Source organism: Marmota flaviventris, chromosome 4 (genome assembly GCF_047511675.1).
Source record: "Marmota flaviventris isolate mMarFla1 chromosome 4, mMarFla1.hap1, whole genome shotgun sequence".
Lineage (NCBI taxonomy): Eukaryota > Metazoa > Chordata > Mammalia > Rodentia > Sciuridae > Marmota > Marmota flaviventris.
Window position 1 is genome coordinate 63,676,243 of NC_092501.1, and position 24,743 is coordinate 63,700,985.

General features: G+C 37.6%; 1 protein-coding gene across 2 annotated transcripts in view; it reads right to left on the bottom strand.

Annotated features, from left to right (window-relative positions):
* Bicc1 (BicC family RNA binding protein 1) overlaps positions 1-24,743 on the bottom strand; it is a 280,330-nt gene that overhangs the window by 92,138 nt on the left and 163,449 nt on the right. For both annotated transcript variants that reach the window (XM_027931424.2, XM_071611241.1), the window contains exon 3: positions 14,817-14,886. In XM_027931424.2, coding sequence (XP_027787225.1) covers positions 14,817-14,886 — 70 coding nt within the window. The remainder of the gene's footprint in view (positions 1-14,816; positions 14,887-24,743) is intronic.

The following is a 24,743-nucleotide window of genomic DNA, read 5'->3' on the forward strand; positions in this document are numbered from 1 at the left end:
AAATGTGTTGTATATTTACACAATGGAATTTTATTCAGCCATAAAGAAAAATGAAATTTTGGCATTTGTCGGAAAATGGATAGAACTAGAGACCATCCTGTTAGGCAAAATAAGTCAAACCCCAAAGGTTAAGGATCATATGTTTTTCCTCATAGGAGGAGGCTAGAGAAGAAAAAGAAAAACAAAGGTGGGGTGGGTCTCCTAAAAATCAAAGGGAGATCAATAGAGGAAAGAGATCAAGGGGTAGGAAATGGGGACAGAGGGAGGAAAGCACTGGGGAGTGATACTGGCCAAATTATATTGTTATACTGTGTGCATGTACAAATATGTAACAACAAATCCCATCAATATGTACAACTATAATGCACCAATAAAAAATATTGAAAAAGAAAAAAAACATATATTCCTAAGGAGAATTCAAATCTTTTACTATTTTATCACTTAATTCATATGATTGATGAAAACAGTATAATACAGGAATATGTATGACTGCTCCAAAATTTATTAAATGGAAAACAGACTGTATGTGTTTTAAACTCATTTCAATTGATTTAAGAATTTCTAACTAAAAGATTTTAAGGAATAATAAAAAGAAGAAAAAACACCAGCAACAAAATAGGCTATTCTTTCCCTTCTAGAAAAAGTTCCAGTATAGAATACAGGGCTAAGGAAAGCTAGGGCTTCATTTCCTAAGACAACGTAATGGATAGGACCACCCCAGTGCAGACATCTTTTAAGCCATGAGTCAGTTTCAAATGCTGAACAATTCAGGTATGATTGCTCATGGAAACCGGACGGATTCACTGCTTCCTTTAGTTATAAGCAATTTTCTTGCCATTTGTGTATAAAATTCCACCAAGTGCTGAGTTTTCAAAGATCTGGATGCTAATGTGATCATGAGGAAAACTAGCAAAAGAATGAAATTCTAATGCTTACTAATGTCAAGTAAATATTTCAGAATCCCCACGGAGCACACTTAACAACTATATTGTTAGTAACGGAAATAATTTTCCTAACTTGGCTCAAGGCACTTACCATGACTTTTAGGAGAGTACAAGAAGACAGAAATGATCTTATGGTTGGGTTTGTCTCCGGTGATTGATCATCAATCCTCCCTACCCTGGCAAGAACCATATCGTAACATCCAATGGCCAGGGAATCCCAGACCACCTGGATGATACCCAGGTGAAGCTTAGGGCTCTTGCCCTGCTCATACACTGAAATTCTTTTCCCTGGCCTGCTGAAATCATGGGTTTCTAGATCTTTTCTTTCTTCTTGCATCTCCCCATAGTGTATATTTTTCTTTTTGTTGACAACAAGCTAATGTGCCTGGAAACTGTTTCAACTGCCTATGTTCCACTTGGGATCATTGTAATACTTTTGCAGATGGCTTGGAGCATTTCTTTTTTCTCAAAATGAGCCATGAACCCTAAATCATTTTGCCATATTTCTTCACTGATATATAAAATACACTTGAGGTAGCTGCAGTCATTTTTTTTTCCACTGGACAGATTCATTAATTAACCTGGGAAAGGATCCCAAGTCCATTTTTTTTCATGTCACAATGATTATCCCGATTATCCAGGATACACATCTTAGTTTAGGTTCCCTCAAAAAGACTTTGAGACAAGAATTTTGGTTACTTAGGATAGTTTATCTGCGAGGTGATTCTGAGGAGAGTAAGTGAGTAAAGTAGGAAAACAAAGAAACATCAGTGAAGGGAATGGTATGGAGCCTTCACTGCTGGGCTCAATCCCCCAGAACCTTTTGAGGATCTGTAAAGAATGTGCCGGAAAATTGTTCCACAAAGCAGAGGGGAAATGGGGCATTTCTTTTCCGACTCCAGTCTTTCACCCAGTGATGTTTGCTCCTGTGGTATTTCAATCACTGGCATCATGACGGGCATTTCTAGGCTGCTCTGCATCAAAGGAACAAGTTCCCATGAGTTACCAAATTGCTCAGGTAGATCCACAAAGACCAGCACTTAAGGTGGAAAGATGTCAGTGTGCATGGGGAATGTCTGTGCAGGTGAACTCTGAGGTTGGCCAAGGGCAAATCAACAGCATGCACTATAGCAATCAACCGCCCAATTCCTTTTATCAAGTTGCCATGACCAGCTGATTCACCTTTCAAGAAGTCTCTCTGACCTCCCTCTTATCAAATATAATCTATTACAGTTAACTTCAAGTCTTTAAGCCCTTCTTATCAATGATCTCCTGTGACCATTCCCACTCTGAGGCTTCCCACTGTTTTCAGGAGAGATGAGGTTCTCATGAGGTCACTGACTTCACTGGTCTGCCCTATCTATCTATCCATCCATACTGCCCACCAACCCTTACAGTTTTTTTCCTTTCACTAGCCTCCTTCTTCCTATAACATAATAATCCTTTTCAGTTTTAAGCGTTTCTCACACAGAATATCCCGTACCTTCCTCTATTCAAATTCTACCCACTCTTTGGAGATTCACACCAAGAACTACAGAAGCCTAAAAATATTTTTCTTGGCTGTGGTTTGTACCCTTCTCTTCCTCCTCTTATCTACTCTAGTCTTGATGGCAAATTATGCCATTTTTAAAGTTTTGTTTGAGTATATAGCAGGAATCCCCAGCAAACTCTATCAAAGGCAGAGACTGAAACAATGGCTATTTAAGTTCCTCCAATACTCACTATAGTGCCCACCAACAAACGACCACCAGAAACACAGAGAAAATAAATTAAACTTTCTTTATCTTGCTGCAGCAAGTAAGAGAGTACACCAGAAGAAATGGAGCATCTTATGAAGAAATAGGCAGATTGGTAATATACAATGTGGATTTGTTTGGGGTGATTCCAAGGAGGGGTTAAGAAAAGTCACAGTTAGTTTTGAGTTGGGAGCTGTCAAGAAGAAGAGGCAATCACTGATTATCTTGGCAAATTTAATTTAGGATAGAGGGCTTAAAGCTGAGTTGAAGTCATGTCAGGTAAAAAAGCAGCAATCACTCATGTCAGTCACAAGAGAGTGATATTTAATCACTTGTGACTGGACAGCATCCTTGTCTCAGCCTTGCTTCAAATATACTCAAGAAGCAGCTCTGTCTCATTATTTGAATTCTACAAGAGGTATTTATATTCATTTGGGAGCACCACAGTCTAGTTGTCAGTTACTAAAGCCTTTTCTTTCTCAAATGCTATTCAAAAGTATAACTTAAATGATTGTTGAATTAATTTTAAATTCACTGTAAACCTAACAATAATGTAAACTTTGACAATTTATTACTCCAACTTTCTGGCAAGCATCATGCACATGAAAGAGAATAAGCATGTTGGTTCATGGGTTCCATGTTCAGAAGGAAAGGCCAGTGTCCAGGCTAATAAAATACCAGTGTGTCACACTTAAACAAAACGCAAGTACATGGAAGGTACTGAGTTAGTGTAGGGAACAGCATATGAAACTCCACCTGGAGGCATGGGTGAAACTTTCTAGGAAGGCAGGCCAGCTGGGATGGAGGTGGAACAACAACTAGGAGCTGCCCAATTGGCAGAATCGGGGTGGGGATGCCCTTCCACAGTAAGCACAGTACTTGTATGAACTGGCATAATGGATTGGGAAACAAAACATAAATCAATGTTGCTAGAACATACTTGAAGCACTCAAAAATATTTTTCAATGACTTCTGAGATTCTAAACTATACAGATATTATGTTTCATAGGTATAAATTTGCCTAAGATGTAAAAAACTAGTATTTTACATAATAAAAACAAAACAAGGAGGATTAGAGGAGAATATATCCATTTGATTCTAAAAGCCAAAAAATATCTGGATATATTTTTTAATCTCAAATGTTTACATCTTTGATGACTGAAAATTCTTTGTGTTTTTTTCGTCCTCACTTTTCTGGATTCAGGCACACTTCCAAAGTAAGTAAAATAAATCAGAACTCCTCAGTGCTGTATCAGATTTGAGAAAGAGCAAGGACCACACAAAGAAGGCAAGGGGACAACCCTGAAATGGCACAGTGAAGAAAGCGTTTTCTGTCTTGTTAAGAAACCTGAGTGCTGAAGAGGAAGCAAATTATACCCCAAACTCAATACTTGTATTTATGGATCCTAGTCTAGAAATGAAAACAAGGTATAAGTGGAATGTAAGTTAACTCAAAATAACATATTTAAGTTACACATCCTTCCCTTGAATATAAGAGATTGGAAAAAATTCAAAACCTTTTCCTACAAAAATAGGGAACCCAAGCCCAACGTGTGGAAATAAAGCCAAACAATTTATTGGGTCTCTTTCTGTTATGCCAAGAAAACTTTGGAATTTGATGACTCGTGTACAATACTGTAACTATTTCCCATGCCTTCACAAAACAGACACACATCTTCCTACTATTAAAATTGAAGATCTAATCTTTAGGTAATTCACTTTGGAAATCCAATGCCCAAAGTTAACACATAAATTTATAGTCCTTTAAAAATTAACCCCTATTTACCATTTTAGATCATATTCATCTAGTTTGAAATAAAAATAACCCCCACATTTCAACATTTCTTTAGAAAAAAAAAGATGAACAACCTACTATAACAGGTAAAGGACACTAGAAAAACCAATAAAGCCTGTGACAAACAATTCACAGAGGAATAAGTACTCCAGAGCTGATGAAAAATGCTCAACCTTTTTACTCACTAATGGACAGACAGCATGTGACATGATTACTTTTCACTAGCTGAGGATGGGAAAGCACAGTGTTGACAAAGAGGAAAGAAGAGTTGTTTCCCCTTCCAGAATCCTATCCTTGCATGGTGGGAATTCAATAGTCATACAGGAAAATGTGGTAAAAATCCTAAAAAATAATAGGTTGCTCATATCCTGTGGCCTAAGAATTCTATTTGCAAGAATTTATGCCACATAAAACCATATGCAAGTGAACAGATGAATTCGAAATTCACCGTAGAAAAATCATCCAAAAATCAAAATATATATCAAAACATACTATTTATTATATAGCCATACTCCACATACTAAAACGGCTACAAAAACAGTGGGTTGTTTATGTGATTATATGGAAGATGTCCTCTCATTATTTTATGGGGAAAAATTCAATTACAGAAATAAATTTTATGAAATGGACCCATTTTCATAAAGTAATAATACATAATTATTTTGTATTGATCAAGGAGCCAAAAACACACAAATGCAGTTATCTCATTTTTATTTCAGGCAGGATTCGTTTTGCTTTAAGAGTAATTCTGGCAGCAAGATACAAAGGGAATGTAACTCTTCATTCCTAAGATCTCTCTAATATCTTTTTGATAAAAGCATCTATTAGTACCAAGGTTTGAATAAAAATGTAATATTAAGTCATAATCCATGCTTCAATGTCCCAAAAAGGGCACTGGGAAAAATGAAGATGCCACTGTGATTTATTTGCTTTAGCTAATGAGAAATGCCACATGGTTGCTCAGTAGTACTTGCAACTGCAAAAAGCCTTCATGAAAATAACTTAATTGCTACTGACAGGCCTAATAAATGTCACTAAATTCTGTCCAGCCATGCCTTGACTGACAGAGCAGAGGAAAAACCAGGAAAAGGCCACATGTGGTTTGGGGCAACATCAAAATTTGGTGCCTGTTTCCAGGCCAAGATATGCACTCATAGTGCCATCGCAGTACTCAAGCATGATCAGAAACCTTAGGAATTGTCACTGTTGTCTCAATTACACATTCTAGCAAAGAGAAATGGACAAGTCAGGCTGTAAGAATGAAGAAGGCAGCACAGCTGTCCCCCAGGCTTGAAGCGACATACATAGAGCAAAGCACTGTTGAAACATTCATAGGAAATAAAAAAGAAATTGAACTTGCACGATTAAACTGTAAACTCAAAACTGATTGCAATTTGAGGCCTTTAAAATGTGTAGATCTATCATACAAACATGTTTTACCTTTTTTACTGAAATTATGTCAGGTCAACTGTCTTGTTACATAAGTATGCTCTTCCTTTGATAGTCAGTAGTATAAAATATCCTAATGGCTACTGTTGCAAAAAGAAAGCCAGACAAACAATGCAGTGGACTGCAAGATGTGCTTTCACAGGAATCTAGTGCTATGCAGGCAATATTCTGATGGTAAGCTCACTCCCCTAGGTCAGCATTTCTCAACCTTGAACTACTGACATCTCCTGCTGGATAATGCTTTGTCTTAGGGGCTGTCTTGTATAGGGTATGACATTTAGCAGCACCTCTGACCTCTGGCCACAAGATGCCAGTAGAACCTCCTCGAAATGTTGACAACCAAAAAAATGTCCCCAGGCACTGCCAAATGTTCCCTGGGGGACAAAATTTCCCTAGGTTGAGAGCCACTACCTATATTTAAAAAAATACATAAATCTCAGAAAAACCATTAGTAATTCTCAACAAAGGAGAAAAAGAAAGATGATAAGAGCACAAAAAAATGACAAAAAAAAAAAAAAAAACTACATTGAAAATCTAAAAGACTGACATTTGGGAAGTTTCTAAACCCTTGGTAGGGATTACCTTGAATTAACTGCCTTTCTGCTTGAGGAATACACTTAAGATGCATATTTTAAATCTGGACTTCCCTCAGTGAAAGTGTAAGAGAACCCTCATCCCTTGTGTGACCAAGCATCTTCACTAGCACCTAGGTGGAGTGCAGAAAATACCTCAAACTATGAAATCAAGGTTTACCTCCTAACTCTATCACTCTGTGCCCTCAGACAAGGTATATCATTTGCTGGCATGGGTAACTAGTATATACAGGGCCAGGCGAAGGGGAGTAATATTCATTCAAGTGGTTCACCTAGCACCATGTCTATTATAAGGTAGGTGTATCTACATATTCTCTCCCTTGCTCCTCGGCATTTAACATGAGAGAAGAACTGCAGGTGGAAGGGAACCTGGGCTCCTAGAGGTAAGGAACCATGTGAGCACTGGTTCAGGAAACAAGAAGACAGAAAGAAATTCTCCTAAGAAGGGCCACAACAACTCAGAGGCAGGCGAGCTGATAAAGAGCTAGCTCTGGGCCACTCAGCTACTGGGGATGACAGCCTGCTTATTGTTTAATCTGGACATCTTTCTCACTATCTCTTTTCTTTCTTTCTTTTTTATTTCTTTAGAGATCATGGTGCCTTTAAACTTACACATTAAGGAGTTACTATTGATCATAATATTTTCACATATATTTTACTTTAAAATGTTGATCAAAGTGCTGTGTCCAGTATCTATGACTATTTCTTTTCCACAGACTTCATTTTTTAGTTTCAAGCTTACAGAAAATATTAGTGGAAAGTACAGAGAGTTCTCATCACTGGCCCAGCACATCATCATTAAAACTGTTCCATGAGTTTTGACAAATGCATAATGACAAGTATCCACCATTACAGACCACACAGAATAATTTCACTAACCCAAGAATCTTCTGTGCTCTACCCATTCATCCTTCCAAGTCCCTAGCAATCACGTATCTTTTTACTGTCTCCACAGTTTCTTTTTCTAGGATGTCATATATTTAGAATCATACAATATTATAACCTTTTCAGATTGGCTTATTTCAATTAGTAATATGCATTTAAGGTTCTTCCATGTGTTTCATGGCTTGATAGCTCATGACGTTTTAGCACTGAGCCATATTCCATTGTGTGGATATAACACATTTATACACTTACCTATTGAAGGATATCTTAGTGGTTTGCAAACTTCGGTAATTATGAGTAAAACTGCTACACACATCTACATGTAGGTTTTGTGTGTTAACATAAGTTTCAACTCATTTGCATAATACCAATTAGTGTAATCAAAGATTGCACAGTAAGACTATGTTTAGTTTTGTAAGGAACTACCAAATGTCTTCCAGGGTGGTTGTACCTCTCTGGCCCTGGCACAGGAATGAGAGGGAAAGACTGGAAAGAAGAATTAGCTTGCAGCATAACCAGATGGGCAAAGTAAGCTAATGTTTGGGCCATTCAGAAGAGAAGAAAGAAAAACCAGCCTGAAATCGAGAAATGAGCCCAAGCTCAAGTCCTCAGTCATGATAATCAATCATACAGCACTTTGGTTTCACCCCTAAAACAGTTTGTGCTGTTTCTGTGTGAGAGAGAGAGCATATGTATTTCAGAAATGTCCTCAAATGTGCTTGTTTGATACTCTACAAATGAGGTTTTTCATGTAGATATACCCTAACAAAATAAATTTTTAAAAGATGCGTTCGTTCATATAAGCTTTGTATTGTTTAAGCATACATGGAGCTTGAAGAACTGGGAATGGCCACGGTTTCTGCCCTCCTCCAAAAGGTACTTCTTGAGACTGAGCACTACTTAGACTCTTAGCTTACTATATACAACTTAACTAGCTCTTCAACTGATTCCTACTCTTGACTCCCAATCAGCACTCACCAAATGATGACCAAGCACCTAAATAATTATACAAAAACATCCCACACAAAATCTTTCTGCCAAGAAAAAACACAAGGGTTCCTGGGCAGGTGGTGGGTACTACTTACTTTCAAAGATTTAAAGCAAACCAAAAACAAAAAAAAATCATCCTAACAAAACCTCTCTAAGAAACTTATACCATATTCTAAGCATATTTCCTCCCATATCCATCTTTTAGAAGTTGTGTCACTCATGGACAAATAAAAAATCTCTTCCTAAGGAAATAATACATGAAGTATCACGTGAAAATTCAGAGGGAAAAACTTTTTAAAGAATTGCCGAGTCATGAGTGGTTTCATGTTTTTACCTGTAAAACCTGGAAAAGGAGGTATTGACTGCAAAAATAAGGATGAGCTAAGCTCAGTTTACCATGAAGTCTCCATAATTTTCCAAGGACAGAGGCATTATGAAACTGGGCCAATTATTATCAGCTATAAATGCCAATAGTCATTGAAGGATGACACAGACCACCCTAGATGAAGAAAAGCACCAGGAAAGGTATTTTCTCACCGAGACATGGATGTGAAAAGACATTTCAGTATAATGATTAGGACTTATTAGGGCTCTAGGAACAGACCTGAATTCAAGTTCAAGGCCCTCTACTTTTAACTATAAAACTATGGGCAAGTTATTCTTCCTTCATGAACTTTAGTTTCTTCATCTATGTAAACAGAATACCACATGATAACTCATAGGTTGCTCTGATAATTAGGTAACACTGAAGATTATGTACATAAAATATTTAGCCAAGCATATGGCCCCACTAGTTCACAACAAATAGTAATACTCAGCATTTCTATTGATAATTCAATTATGTATCCAAATAATTAAAATAGCCACAACCAAAACAATTCTGGTCTTGAGGTCAGCCAGGAGGCTGTGTCTTTTTAAGTCTCATTTACAAGCTTGCTAAGAACAGCACCAGAATTTCAGTCAGTCGGGTGCCCCTAAATGAAAATGATTGGATCATTTTCCCTGGTTTCCTTCTCCTTCCTTCATTAGAACTACTCTAAACCACTAAAAGAAGGCCTCCCCACAATCATTCCCCATATTTGATCACATGAGGGGGTCTATTAGTTGGTATTACTCATTAGAGTGAATGCCACAATTTAAAATCTTGTTGTTAGGCAACATACCCTAGGGACAGACATTGTCACCTACATGAGTAATTCCACTATGATGTAGTTGAGGGCTCAGGTGATCTATAAATATTTACCAAGCACCAACTATGTTCTGGTTTCAGTGCTAGGGATGTAATGATCAAAACAATCCATTTGCTCTTTACCCTTTGGAGAACTGACCACTATCCCGGGTTCTACAACCTTTCTTTGTCACCTTTGTTACATCCTGACCTACTAAACATGTGAGTGCATGTGACATATATGACTCAAAGTTGCATTAAACAATATCCTTACACTCTTGTCTTTTCTAATTTAGTTGGGTGTATTTTATAGCTGGTTGTAACTCACTAAATAAAGTTTATACCCCTCATAGTTTGCAACCCACCACTGTAAACACTTGGTCCAGTATGCCACACCACCCTTTCCTCTACCCTCCATCCTCTGAACACTGCTATGTTAAAGGCTTCCACTAGTTAGTCTACCATGAACACCCAACACAAGCATAAGTACACTCAGCAAAACATTTCCCAAGAAAAAAATATTTTTTTCTAAAATTTTTCCTATGTTAAGATTTTCTGTTAGATATCTACTACTTCTGATGGAATTCAACAAAAAATAATAAACTCTCATGGAATCCTGATGATTCTCTTGTTCATTCTTGGAGGAAGAGAACAACTAAACATGGTGCCAGATTCCCTCTAACCAGGATACACCAGTAATCCATTCAACACTCTCATTTTTGCTAGTCCTGGGACATCTTAGGTTGTCACCCCAGTACCACTTTGCAGAGACCAGTTTCTATCACTTGGTTTAACTCTGCAATAAAGCTTCATTAATGTTGACCTCATTTATTTGGAATTTGGCATAAAAACTTTAACCAATGTTCACCCACATTTACCTTTGCCAATCTAAGAAGAAAGAGATTGATGAGCAAATTAAGAGAAAAAAGAGGCTTTTAAGAAAAATATTTACCTTATTTAAGAGAACAAACTCATCTAGCATGTTGGAGTTCACAGCACAATCACCAGTGTGATAAATTCTCATTACAAATCACTTTTATCTATTTGTTAAGGCAAGTCTGGCAGGAATTCTCTTGGCAAAACAGTCAAACTTGTTCAAATGTTGTTTGTATTTTAATGAAGCTGCATTTATTTCAAAGCAGGCTGTGACTCAGAATAGCACATTTAAAATTTTAATGAGTGCCTGAAGTTATTCTATATTAGTAAACTTTTGTACCATTGAACACCTTAATCCCTAGAACTAGTTTCACAAGCACAAACCTCGAATTTTCTATGTAAATCAGACTGTTTGACTGCTCCAATTCCACAAGTTTGAAACAGTTTCATTTTCTTCTACACAAAATAAATTCATGTTATTCAGAATAAATGCTAAGTGTTGCTTTATTTGTCTTAATCATGGCCCCCATTAAGATAATCCAAGAGTCATCCATTTTAATGTCCATTATCTTGAATCTTAAATTTTTAGTTCTTTCTGGCTTCGGTGAGGATTCAATCTTCCAATAATTTCAAATGCTCTGGGGGTTTTCAAAAATTCCATGTCCCTCAGTTTATATCACAAAATATGCACTTCCCCAAAATATCCTGCATATATGAAAATGTTTCTATCACTTTCTTCAACTATATTCTATCTAGAACATGGCCAAAGAGAAATGGAAGGAGAGCAAAAGCGAAAGAGGGAGGGAAAAAGAAAGGGTAAGAAGGTACAGCAATGGGCCGGGATTGTGGCTCAGTGGTAGAGCACTTGCCTAGCATGTGTGAGGCACTGGGTTCGATCCCCAGCGTGCATAAAAATAAAAACAACTAAAATAAAAGTATTGTGTCCATCTACAACAACAACAACAGCAAATTGTTTTTAATGTTTAAAAAAATAAGGTATGGCAAGGCAGAGAAGAAACACCAGATGTTCCTTTGCTCAAAATCATTTTTAACACAGGCATTGAATGAGGTTATCATCACTCCAAACTTATCCATGTTAGCTGACTGCATGATCCACTGCCATCTGAACAGACTTCTTAGCAACCAAGTCATATTATTTCCACATCAGATGGTATGATTTTTGTTTTCCAAACTCAGTTTGACCACAATAACTAGAGAAACTTGTTCAATATGAGGACTCCCAGTGCTGCCCCAGAACTACTAACCCACAGACTTCAGAGAAGAATCTGAATTTCCTAATTGGTGGCCAATTCAGGCTGCTCTCTGCCAGACAGCATCCCACCAGCACTTCCACCAACGCTCCCATACAGCTACTCTGATCAAGGATCAACGGCTCCAAAATTAAGTTTGGGCACAACTACTGGAAATAATTTGAAAAATACAAGGCTAAATTCCAATAAGGTAAAGAAAGGGGCAGACCGTGGTAAGAGCGGCCATTGAAAAATGTTTGTCTAGGCTCAAACATTCGACCAGTGTGCATTGTAAAAACTAGAAAGTGAAATACAACACAAGCCTGTGGCTGTGTTGTCTCTCTAGCACAGTCTGGGGATTATCCATATATTCCAAATCTTCAGATCATTATGGGATTTAGAATTAAATAATCATCCATGGCATCGTCCCTAAATACATTTATTTTCTTTGGTCTTTTGAATAATAATAGTTGGGAATGAAGATGGATGAAAGATCAACTCTTCCACAACACTCAAGGGCAGCGGGGAACAGTCACACCAGATCAAAGAGCAAATAATTACCTTCTAAAATTCCCCCCACCACTTTCATTTTACTTTTACTGACTACAAATTATAGTCAAACAAACTCTGTCTCTGCACTAAACCATTTTTAAAATGATGTAGGTCTATATACATATCAGGGATGTTAGCCAAAGGCTGATTCCACAGCTGTGTTTAAAGACTAAGAGCACTCAAGTAAATTCAGAACAGTAAATTCCTCAGAGGCAAACTCTTGATTCTTTCCTCTTCCTTGTTCTCTTTTGGCACATTCTTTCTGCTCCTTGTACAGTACTGTGTACGTTCAGAGCACTTCATAAATAAAAGAACATAAAACAAAGTCTATAGACTCATGCCTGGAGGGATCAATTCTTAGGCTCAATTCCAAAGTTTAACCTTTTTTTTTTTTAAGTTGTAGATGGACATAGTATCTTTATTTTTTTTAATTTTTTGTTTTAGTTGTTTATTTATCTATTAATTTATATGAGAATCCAACACAATGCCTTACACATGCTAGGCAAGCACTCTACCACTGGGCCATAACCTCAGCCCTTATTTATTTATTTTTATGTGGTGCTGAGGAGGGAACCCAGTGCCTCACACTTGCAAGGCAAGAGCTCTACCACTGACCTACAACCCCAGCCCCCAAAGTTTAACTTTAACCATGTGAAAATTATTCCAAATACCCTCCAATGTGCTGCTGAAATATTCTTATTTCTAAAGCAAATTTTGTACAACCAAAATGTGGACTGCCACTCCACTCTGAATAGGTTAACCGTGTCAGTGGCAGAAAATCAATCTAAAAACATGAAAATATTCCATTAATTTCTGTATTTTTCTAAAATCTCTAAAGCTCTATCCACATTTTGAAAGAAAAATGATTCAATTCTTAGTTTCATGATAACATTGGGGGGACTGTAACATGGATACTGCAAAAGAATAAGCCATACAAAATTATCTGGTAGTGTCTTAATATTCATGTCTCCTTGGGGGTTTTCTTGAGGGACTGATTACATTTCATTTTTATTAGGTAACAAAGGTTGTTTTATTCTTTAAGTAAAAATGCCTGACTACAGAAACAGAAAATCCAGTTTATGTTTAAATTTCAGTTTACCCAAGTAGCATGCCAGGGATTTTTTATTTTAAAGTCATAAATAAGTTGGCATATAACCCACTAAGGGCAGTGTTATCTTCCACATAATAAGTACAAAACATCCCAACACATCATGAAAATTAATTGAAAACTTATTCTCAAACAACTGACAAGTACAATGTTCATGCAAATGTAAGGAACTACAGGTAGAAATTTACCATGTCTTCTTAGCCACCACAATCACAAATAAAAAGAGACCAAGATCAGAGTTTCTGCAGGCATGCCAAAGTCCAGCCAACAGCACTCACAAAAAAATAATAACTGTAAAATAATGTACATTCCATGGGATGAGTAACTCTAGTAAAATGAAATTAAAAGAAGAAAATCTGGACTAAAGTAAGAAAGGAAATTGAGCAACTTTGCAATGCTTAGTATCATTTAGCAATAAAAGCTATAGAAGGAACAAAAATGTAAAACTAAATAGCAACAACAACAGAAAGCCCAGAGCACAAGGCATAAAGCTCAGTGTACACAATCATTATACTTTGAATTGTCTGATGGTATTTGTCATTACCTCAAGCATTTGTATTATTTTTAGTGAAATGTACACAATAGAGTTGCTGAAAGTAAGGTCATTCTTTAAAAAGAAAAACTTCCATAAAAATATAAACTGGCAAGTCCATTGAAAATACTGCATAGTCTTTATTTCCACCCCGCCTTTTGGTACTGGGAATTGAACCCAGGGGCACTTTGCCACTGAGCTACATCCCCAACCCTTTTCATTTTTTATTTTGAGATAGGGTCTCACTAAGTTGCTGAGGGTGGCTTTGAACTTGCAATCCTACTGCCTCAGCCTCTTGACCTTCTGGAATTACAGGTGTATGCTGCAGTGCCCCACTGGAAAATACTATGTAATCTTAATATGGGGGCAGGGAGCATCTAAGGGCGGCTAGACAGATATACTTCCATTTCTGACTGCCCATATATTGGCTAGTGTCCTATACATGGCAGGGCAGAAATTGGCAAGAGAAGTGCTCAGTCTAAAAGGAAATCTAATGGGCTCTTTGCTATCAGATGGAAAGGAAGCACTCACGAAAAGACATCTAAGCTTTGTATCACATTAAAGGGGAAAAAATAAATATTAAATGTTTGTAGCAAATTTTTAAAAAAGTATAAAGAAAGCCTATGTATTGAAAACACATTTTTTACATGTGGAGTTATCATTAATCATGGCTATCAACTGGGCATATTTGAGACCATAGGTTGCATAATATCTTTTATAATAACATTTCTATTATAATATTTATACTTAAAAACATTTTCTGTTGTTGGAAAACTGCATATTATTTTTAATTATGGTCATCCTTCCAAATATTATTATTTGTTAAATATTTGGGGGAAAACTGATAAGAATAAAGGTTGGTTCATTTTCTCCTCAGCAAACCTGCAGTAATTCCATAACATCAGTTATCAAAACTGCCACTTTCTCTTACAATTTACCTTTCTTGGATTTGGCGCCAATCTTCAGTTTGGAAGGCCAAGCAATCTGAGTATTTGTTTCTTCCATGATCTGTACAAAAATTGAGAGAAATATTGACTCAATTAAGAATTTGAACTTATATAAGATTTTTCATCAAAATAAAAAACTGCTTGTTTTCAAATATCCAGTTTCCATCAAATAAAATGATCTCATTTTAAAACAATGTAAAAAAAATCTTGGGAAAAAAAAGATGTTTTCATAAACCTTTAATCTATTAGAAATATTCAAATATATTTTGTAATTCCCAGTGTTCCTCTCCATGATGCTCCAGAATTTTTACAGATACAAAACCAAAAAAAAAAAAAACTTGAACAAGTAATTAAGCCAACTTGTTGCCAGAACCATCAGAGATGCTTGTGCTGAATAAAATTCCCCAAGACTACCGCCAACGATTGCAACACACCAAATATGATTCTTGTGAGACAAAATTGTGTGAGTTAGGCCATACTAAATGAAGATCTCTCCACCTCTGGGAAAAAAATAGCTTGCTTTGAGCACATTTGTATTTCATTAAAACTGATGAAAACCTCCTAAACACAATGTCATTTCATAAAGCTAATTTCCCGTCATCCTTCACATGGTCCAGGATGGCATTTATGCTGTGGTTCCTTCCCACTTACACATTCAGCCAGGAGGTCTTGATTCTAAAAATGAGCCCAAACACAGGAATGTGAGGGGAGCAACGATGGCAAAACTGTGGAAGTGGACAGTGAATAAGGACAAGTAACTCCAAAATGTTTCCCCTTTGTCCCTTGATAATTTTATCACATGAATTACACCAGATTGATGTTTATTTACATACTACATACATAACAAACATATGTATCTATTCATTTATTTATTGGTACTAGGGATTGAACTAAGGGTGGCTCTACCACCTAGCTGCATTCCCAGCCCTTTTTCTATTTCAAGGCTGCCCTTTTGATTTTTGAAACTTGGTCTCACTAAGTTGCACAGGCTGGCCTCCAACTTTCAATTCCCCTGCCTCAACCTCCCAAATAGCTGGAATTACAGATGTGTGCCACCATGCCTGGCTCATGTTTACTTTTTAACATGAATATAGAATGTATATATAGAATGTATATATTCTATATATAATATGAATATAGAATGTACCAAACTAAGAGCAAAAAGATAAAAAACTCCTCAATAAGCAAATAACAGTAACTACCAACCATTCATTAATTTAATCCTTGAACTAGACCAGGATATTTGTCAGGAGCAGGGAATGAATTATGGGTCTTAGAACTGCCCAAAGACAGAGGCAACACCTCTCTTGGTAATTTTTTGGAACAAATGCTCTGAGAAAACTGCCCAGCTGCATTGTGAGACCTTGTTCAAAGGGAAATTCCGTGCTAGCCAATTTTATTATTTCTTAACCTTACGTTCAAAAGCCTGCTGCCAAAAGGTATAGAATTATAGATACAAGCTAATAAGCCCTAATTGAGCTGCTTTTACCCTCAGCTTTGGTTTTGTTTATCTTGAAGAAGCTTTCTCACAATAAATCCTTCTGATGTTTAAATCTATATAATAAATGTGCCAAGCTTGCTTGTGGTTAGTCTTCCTCCACTAGAGGTAGGACGAACCACTGAGCCTCAACCTTTTCTCTACTTCTGTGTCTGTTTGTTTTTTCATAATCCCCTCATCGACTGGTTCTTGTAGCCCTGAATAAACTGTTGCACAGGACTTGACAGATATTTTTTTAAATAAATTTATAGTTAACTAAAATAATGGTTGCAGACAACTAAACACATTAACAGTGCAATCCATGATAAGCACCTTTCTTCTCCTCAGTATTGGCCAAGTACTGGGCACAAAGCTAAATGGTTAACTTGCATCATTATTTCATTCAATCCCCTTTATGACAGCCTAAAGGGCTTTCAGAAGATGTTTCAAACTATCGCCCACACAGGTATTTTGTCTACCTATTGTTAGGATTGTTACAGCTTGACCCAACATTTTAGAATACAAGAATTTCACATAGAAATTCAGATTTCTAATTCTATGGGAAACTTGGAAGATTCGGCACATGGAGCCCACATTCCCACATGGCAACACATAGCTGGCACTGAGGACCAGCTGCCCTCTTTAGTCAGGGCCAGCAGGCCCTCAGCTGCTCCTGGCCCCTACTATGACTCTGAATCTGAGGTCAAAAGCCATGTGCTGTTACCATCATCACACGTGTACTGCCATTTATCATGGTATCCGCACTGCTGTTTTGCTTACATAAATATTTCTCTATACCAATGTCTCTATTAAAAATTGAAAGCAAAAGGCAGGCCACGCTGTCTTCACTAAGTCCAGGTGCTGGTCTGGTTCTGAAGGCAGGTGAGCTTATTACTCGAGTCCTACAAGACCTGGCCCCTACCTCCTCTTCTTTCCCCACTGCCTTTCCCTGTTAATCTATTTAGTTGTTCCTGCCATTAATTTGGTTAGTTAATTCTATATACATATTTTAAAAATAAAAAATATTATCTGCTGCAGCCAGCATGGCCAAACTAGCAGGTTACAGTGAGAGGCAATGGGAGATTGGAAAAAAATAAAGAGTCATGTCCACAGATCTTGAAGATAAAACAGCTGGGGTCAGGTGGAGAACTGCTCTCTGATGGAGAAGCAGGTCTAAAGAGTGACACCAGCAATCTTTATTACATAAGTCTCTAAATCAGATAAAAGACTATGCAAGCATTATTATTTGTATTTATGAAAGTTATAGAATTAGCAACAGTATGCAGCTATTTCCAGTTACATTATACAGTTGCAATGTGCAATGTTAGGAGCATTGTGCAGCTCTCAAGAAAGTCCATTGTTTAAAGTTACTAATTTGCTGGCAGTTTCAGGAGCAGCAGAACTGGTGAAACATTGCGGTTATCTTAGCAAGGAAGTTCCTTTATTCCCTGGGGCTGCCATGCTTGAGAATAAGGTGGAAGCTGATAAGACTGCAGCATGGAGGGCATCTCCATAGCAACGGGGCATCCTATGCCTTTGCACAGAAACTTTCCCAGTCACCAAGTATACCACAGCCATGAAGTTACCAGGGACCCCAATCTCAGAAACTGGTCTCCCAGTCACTGTCACTGCTCTCCACAATTATCCTCCTCAACTTTATCTGCTCCAGCCACACTAGCTGCCTCCTAAAATGGGGCCTTTACATTTGTTCTCCAGAGTTTACTATCAAGACCCCTTCTCACACTCAGTGTTCAGCTGCCACCTTGTCCACAACACCAGCCTTTCCACTCAGACCACCCCAAACAGAATCATTCTTACCCCTCACTATGCTCATTTCCCTCAAAACCCTTTGGCAATCATGAATGTTCTTTGTTTATTTGTTTATAGTCTGCCTCTGCAAAATAGATATTGTGCTTTCTGCCCAGCACACAGCAAGCTCCGTAAGTCTGGGAAAATGAATCCTTATAACACTTATTAAGCCATGAAGAGTGGGAACCTGGAAAGCACCAGCTAGAGTCTAGCTATGTCTTACTGGGCAGATCACGTAACTTCTACCAGTCTCGTTTTATTCCTCTGTAAAACTATTTATCATATCTGCTCCTAGGGCTGTTGTGAGGGCTTGAGGACAAAATGTGTGGGGAACACCCAATTACAGAGCATGAGCTACATACAGTAAGTGCCCTGGTTACCTCATATTGACTTGTTGCAGTTAGGCACTGTCACTGACACTAAGTATACGACAGCAAACCCTTCATGAGCTCAGGTCCAACAAGGGAGAAGTTAACCCAGATTATGGTACTGTGTGCCAAATTTTAAAACAGGGGGTGGGGGGAACAGAGTAGAGAGGGGATCCTAACCCTGTTATGGGTAGACAACTAAGTGCCTACTGATGCCATGACCTAAAGGAGGAGAAAAAGTTGGCTGACTGGAGGGAAATTAGAGAAATATCTCAGATAGAGAAGGAAGGCACGTATGACGTAAGTCTTAAAGGAGAAAGGACAGGTGACCCAGAGGATCTGTGGGTGACTCAGCATAGCTTCAAGCCTCACCTCATGCATCCAGGGCAGGGACCAGGTCTCCTGCCATCTCCTCTGTCCTACAGCCTCGTGCTAGGGTACACTCAAAACAGACTTTAAGACACAACACAAAACAAAGCTGTGAAGTACCTGTGCTTGGCTGTCACTGACAGGTGGAATGACGAGGGGGAAGGGGCCATATCAAAACTTCCCATAGGAAGTTATTTGTGAAGCTTTCCAAAGTGACTCCCAGTCAGTTTCCACAACTCTGAGACTGCACACCACTGATATGTTCTGGCCTCAGCAGTTCCGGACTCATGACACCCTCAGGAGGAGGGCAAGCCCATTTCTCTGCAGGGATATACGTGGCAGCTGGTCCAGGACATCCAGCCCTGGAGCCAGAAGGATAGAGCAGGAGGCAGACCTCTGTGTAAAAGTGCCACAGAGCTTGGGGTAGGTGTACAAGGCAGCAATTAGAGCAGTAAGCAAACCAGAGCATCTTAATCCAATAAGCTATGCAGAAAGATGTCCTAAATAATCATCAAGGGGGGCTGGAACTGGCAAGGTCAGGAAGACGGCTGAAATCAAAGAAGCCACAAAAACCCTGAGAAGTAAATGACTATTTTCTATGCTGGGGGCAGGGGGTGTCTAAAGTGAATTCCAACTAGTTGTTTGTTTGTTTTTTTAATTTATTATTGTCCTTGTTTCCACCTTCACAAAACCAAAGCTCAAAGAACAAACTATGGATTTTAAATCTTTTTCTATAAACACTAACATTTTTTTTTTTAATTTTTTTTTTTATTGGTTGTTCAAAACATTACACAGCTCATGACATATCATCTTCCATACATTTGATTCAAGTGGGTTATGAACTCCCATTTTTTACCCCAAATACAAGTTGCAGAATCACATCGGTTACACATCCACATTTTTACATAATACCATATTAGTGACTGTTGTATTCTGCTACCTTTCCTATCCCCTACTATCCCCCCTCCCCTTCCCTCTCATCTTCCCTCTCTACCCCCATCTGCTGTTGTTTAATTCTCTCCCTTGTTTTTTTTTCCCCCTTTCCCCTCACAAACTCTTATATGTAATTTTGTGTAACAATGAGGGTCTCCTTCCATTTCCATAGTTTCCCTTCTCTCTCCCTTTCTCTCCCCCCACTCGTCTCTGTTTAATGTTAATCTTTTCCTCATGCTCTTCTTCCCTGTTCTGATCTTAGTTGCTCTCTTTATATCAAGGAAGACATTTGGCATTTGTTTTTTAAGGATTGGCTAGCTTCACTTAGCATAATCTGCTCTAATGCCATCCATTTCCCTGCAAAATCCATGATTTTGTCATTTTTTAGTGCTGCGTAATACTCCATGGTGTATAAATGCCACAGTTTTTTAATCCATTCATCTATTGAAGGGCATCTGGGTTGATTCCAAAGTCTAGTTATTGTGAATTGTGCTGCCATGATCATTGATGTGGCAGTATCCCTATAGTATGCTCTTTTAAGGTCCTCAGGGAATAGACCGAGAAGGGCGATAGCTGGGTCAAATGGTGGTTCCATTCCCAGCTTTCCTAGGAATCTCCATACTGCTTTCCATATTGGCCGCACCAGTTTGCAGTTCCACCAGCAATGTACAAGCGTACCCTTTTCCCCACATCCTCGCCAGCACTTATTGTTGCTTGACTTCATAATGGCTGCCAATCTTACTGGAGTGAGATGGTATCTTAGGGTGGTTTTGATTTGCATTTCTCTGACTGCTAGAGATGGTGAGCATTTTTTCATGTACTTATTGATAGATTGTATGTCCTCCTCTGAGAAGTGTCTGTTCAGGTCCTTCGCCCATTTGTTGATAGGGTTGTTTGTTATCTTGTTGTTTAATTTTTTGAGTTCTTTGTATATTCTGGATATTAGGGCTCTATCTGAAGTGTGAGGAGTAAAGATTTGTTCCCAGGATGTAGGTTCCCTATTTACCTCTCTTATTGTTTCTCTTGCTGAGAGAAAACTTTTTAGTTTGAGTAAGTCCCATTTGTTGATTCTAGTTATTAACTTTTGTGCTATGGGCGTCCTATTAAGGAATTTGGAGCCCGACCCCACAATGTGTAGATTGAAGCCAACTTTTTCTTCTATCAGGTGCAGAGTCTCTGATTTGATATCTAGGTCCTTGATCCATTTTGAATTTACTTTTGTGCATGGCGAGAGAAAGGGGTTCAGCTTCATTTTGTTGCATATGGATTTCCAGTTTTCCCAGCACCATTTGTTGAAGATGCTATCCTTTCTCCATTGCATGCTTTTAGCGCCTTTATCAAATATAAGAAAGTTGTAATTTTGTGGATTGGTCTCTGTGTCCTCTATTCTGTACCATTTATCCACCTTCCTGTTTTGGTACCAGTACCATGCTGTTTTTGTTACTATTGCTCTGTAGTACAGTTTGAAATCTGGTATCGCTATACCTCCCGATTCACACTTCCTGCTTAGAATTGCTTTTGCTATTCTGGGTCTTTTGTTTTTCCATATGAATTTCATGATAGCTTTATCTATTTCTACCAGAAATGCCGTTGGGATTTTGATTGGCATTGCATTGAACCTGTAGAGAACTTTGGGTAATATCGCCATTTTGATGATGTTGGTTCTGCCTATCCATGAACAGGGTACATTTTTCCATCTTCTAAGATCTTCTTCTATCTCTCTCTTTAGGGTTCTGTAGTTTTCATTGTATAAATCTTTCACCTCTTTTGTTAGGTTGATTCCCAAGTATTTTATTTTTTTTGAGGATATTGTGAATGGGGTGGTTTTCCTCATTTCCATTTCAGAAGTTTTGTTACTGATATACAGGAATGCCTTTGATTTATGCGTGTTGATTTTATATCCTGCCACTTTGCTGAATTCATTTATCAGTTCTAGTAGTTTCTTTGTAGACCCTTTTGGGTCTTCTAAGTATAGGATCATATCGTCCGCAAATAGTGATATTTTAAGTTCTTCTTTTCCTATTTTTATGCCTTTAATTTCTCTTGTCTGTCTAATTGCTCTGGCTAGTATTTCAAGGACTAAATTAAATAGAAGAGGTGAGAGAGGGCATCCCTGTCTTGTTCCAGATTTTAGCGGGAATGCCTTCAGTTTTTCTCCATTTAGAATGATGCTAGCCTGAGGCTTAGCATATATAGCTTTTACAATGTTGAGGTAAGTTCCTGTTATCCCTAGTTGTTCTAGTGTTTTGAACATAAAAGGATGCTGTACTTTGTCGAATGCTTTTTCTGCATCTATCGAGACGATCATATGGTTCTTATCTTTAAGTCTATTGATGTGGTGAATAATATTTATTGATTTCCGTATATTGAACCAACCTTGCATCCCAGGGATGAATCCTACTTGATCATGGTGCACAATTTTTTTGATATGCTTTTGTATTCGATTCGCCAGGATTTTATTGAGAATTTTTGCATCTATGTTCATTAGAGATATTGGTCTATAGTTTTCTTTCTTTGAAGTGTCTTTGTCTGGTTTCGGGATCAGGGTGATGTTGGCCTCATAGAATGAATTTGGAAGAGCTCCTTCTTTTTCTATTTCTTGAAATAGCTTGAAAAGTATTGGTATTAATTCTTCTTTGAAGGTTTTGTAAAACTCCGCTGTATACCCATCTGGTCCAGGGCTTTTTTTGGTTGGTAGTCTTTTGATGGCTTCTTCTATTTCTTCCTTTGTTATTGGTCTGTTTAAATTGTGTGTGTCTTCCTGACTCAATCTGGGCAGCTCATATGACTTAAGAAATTTATCGATGTCTTCACTGTCTTCTATTTTATTAGAATATAGGGTTTCAAAATACTTTCTAATTATCTTCTGTATTTCTGTAGTGTCTGTTGTGATATTGCCTTTTTCATCCCGTATGTTAGTGATTTGAGTTTTCTCTCTTCTTCTCTTCGTTAGCATGGCTAAGGGTCTGTCGATCTTATTTATTTTTTCAAAGAACCAACTTTTAGTTTTATCAATTTTTTCAATGGTTTTTTTTGTTTCAATTTCGTTGATTTCCGCTCTGATTTTAATTATTTCTTGTCTTCTGCTATATTTGCTGTTGTTTTGCTCTTCCTTTTCTAGGGTTTTGAGATGTAGTGTGAGTTCGTTTATTTGTTGGTTTTTTCTTTTTTTGAGGAATGAACTCCAGGAAATGAATTTCCCTCTTAAAACTGCTTTCATTGTGTCCCATAGATTCCGGTATGTTGTGTCTGAATTGTCGTTTATCTCTAAGAATTTTTTGATTTCCTCCTTTATGTCTTCTGTAACCCATTGATCATTCAGTAACATATTGTTTATTTTCCATGTGATGCAGGATTTTTCCTTCCTTCTTTTTTCATTGATTTCCAGTTTCATTCCATTATGATCAGATATGGTGCATGGTATTATCTCCACTCCTTTATATTTACTAAGAGTTGCCCTATGGCATAATATATGATCTATCTTTGAGTACGATCCATGTGCTGCTGAGAAGAACGTGTATCCACTTGATGATGGTTGATATATTCTATATATGTCGGTTAAGTCTAGGTTATTGATTGTGTCATTGAGTTCTATAGTTTCTTTATTCAGCTTTTGTCTGGAGGATCTGTCTAATGGCGAGAGCGGTGTGTTGAAGTCACCCATAATTATTGTGTTGTGGTCAATTTGACTCTTGAACTTGAGGAGAGTTTGTTTTATGAATGTTGCTGCACCATTATTTGGTGCATATAAATTGATAATTGTTATGTCTTGTTGGTGAATAGTTCCTTTTAACAGGATATAGTGTCCTTCTTTATCCCTTTTGATTAACTTAGGTTTGAAGTTGAGTTTATTCGATATGAGTATGGCCACTCCTGCTTGCTTCCGAGGGCCATGTGAGTGGTATGATTTTTCCCAACCTTTCACCTTCAGCCTGTGTATGTCTTTTCCTATCATATGAGTCTCCTGAAGGCAGCATATTGTTGGATTTGTTTTTTTGATCCAGGTTACCAGCCTGTGTCTCTTGATTGGTGAGTTTAGTCCATTAACATTTAAGGTTACAATTGAAATATGATTTGTACTTCCAGTCATGTTTATTTATTTATTTATTTTAGTTTGGCTAGTTTTTACTTTTTGGTTGTTTTCCTCCGCCTTTACTGAGATACCTCCCGCTGTTGGTTTTGGGCACTGTTTTTCCATTCCTCTTCTTGTAGAATTTTGCCCAAAATGCTTTGCAGTGCTGGTTTTCTGGCTGCGAAATCTTTTAGCTTTTGTTTATCGTGAAAGATTTTAATTTCATTGTCAAATCTGAAGCTTAATTTTGCTGGATACAGTATTCTTGGTTGGAATCCATTATTTTTCAGCGTTTGAAATACATTGTTCCAGGATCTTCTCGCTTTCAAAGTCTGTGATGAAAAATCAGCCGTTAACCTAATTGGTTTACCCCTGAATGTAATCTGCCTCCTTTCCCTCGTAGCTTTTAATATTCTCTCCTTGTTCTGTATGTTGGCTATCTTCATAATTATATGTCTTGGAGTTGGCCTATTACAGTTTTGGATGTTTGGGGTCCTGTAGGCTTCCAGGATTTGGCAATCCATTCCATCTTTCATCTCTGGGAAGTTTTCTAGGATTATTTCATTCAATAGGTTGTCCATTCCTTTGGCTTGAATCTCTGTGCCTTCTTCTATCCCAATGACTCTCAAATTTGGTTTTTTGATGAAATCCCATATCTCTTGGATAGATTGCTCGTGAGATTTAAGCATCTTTTCAGTATTGACTATATTCTTTTCAAGTTGATAAACTTTGTCTTCATTATCTGATGTTCTGACTTCTACTTGATCTAGTCTATTTGTAATATTCTCGTTAGCATTTTTAATCTGGTTTATGGTTTCTTGCATTTCTAAAATCACTGTTTGGTTTTTTTTTAAGATCTCTATCTCCTGGTAAAGCTCGTTCTTTGCAGT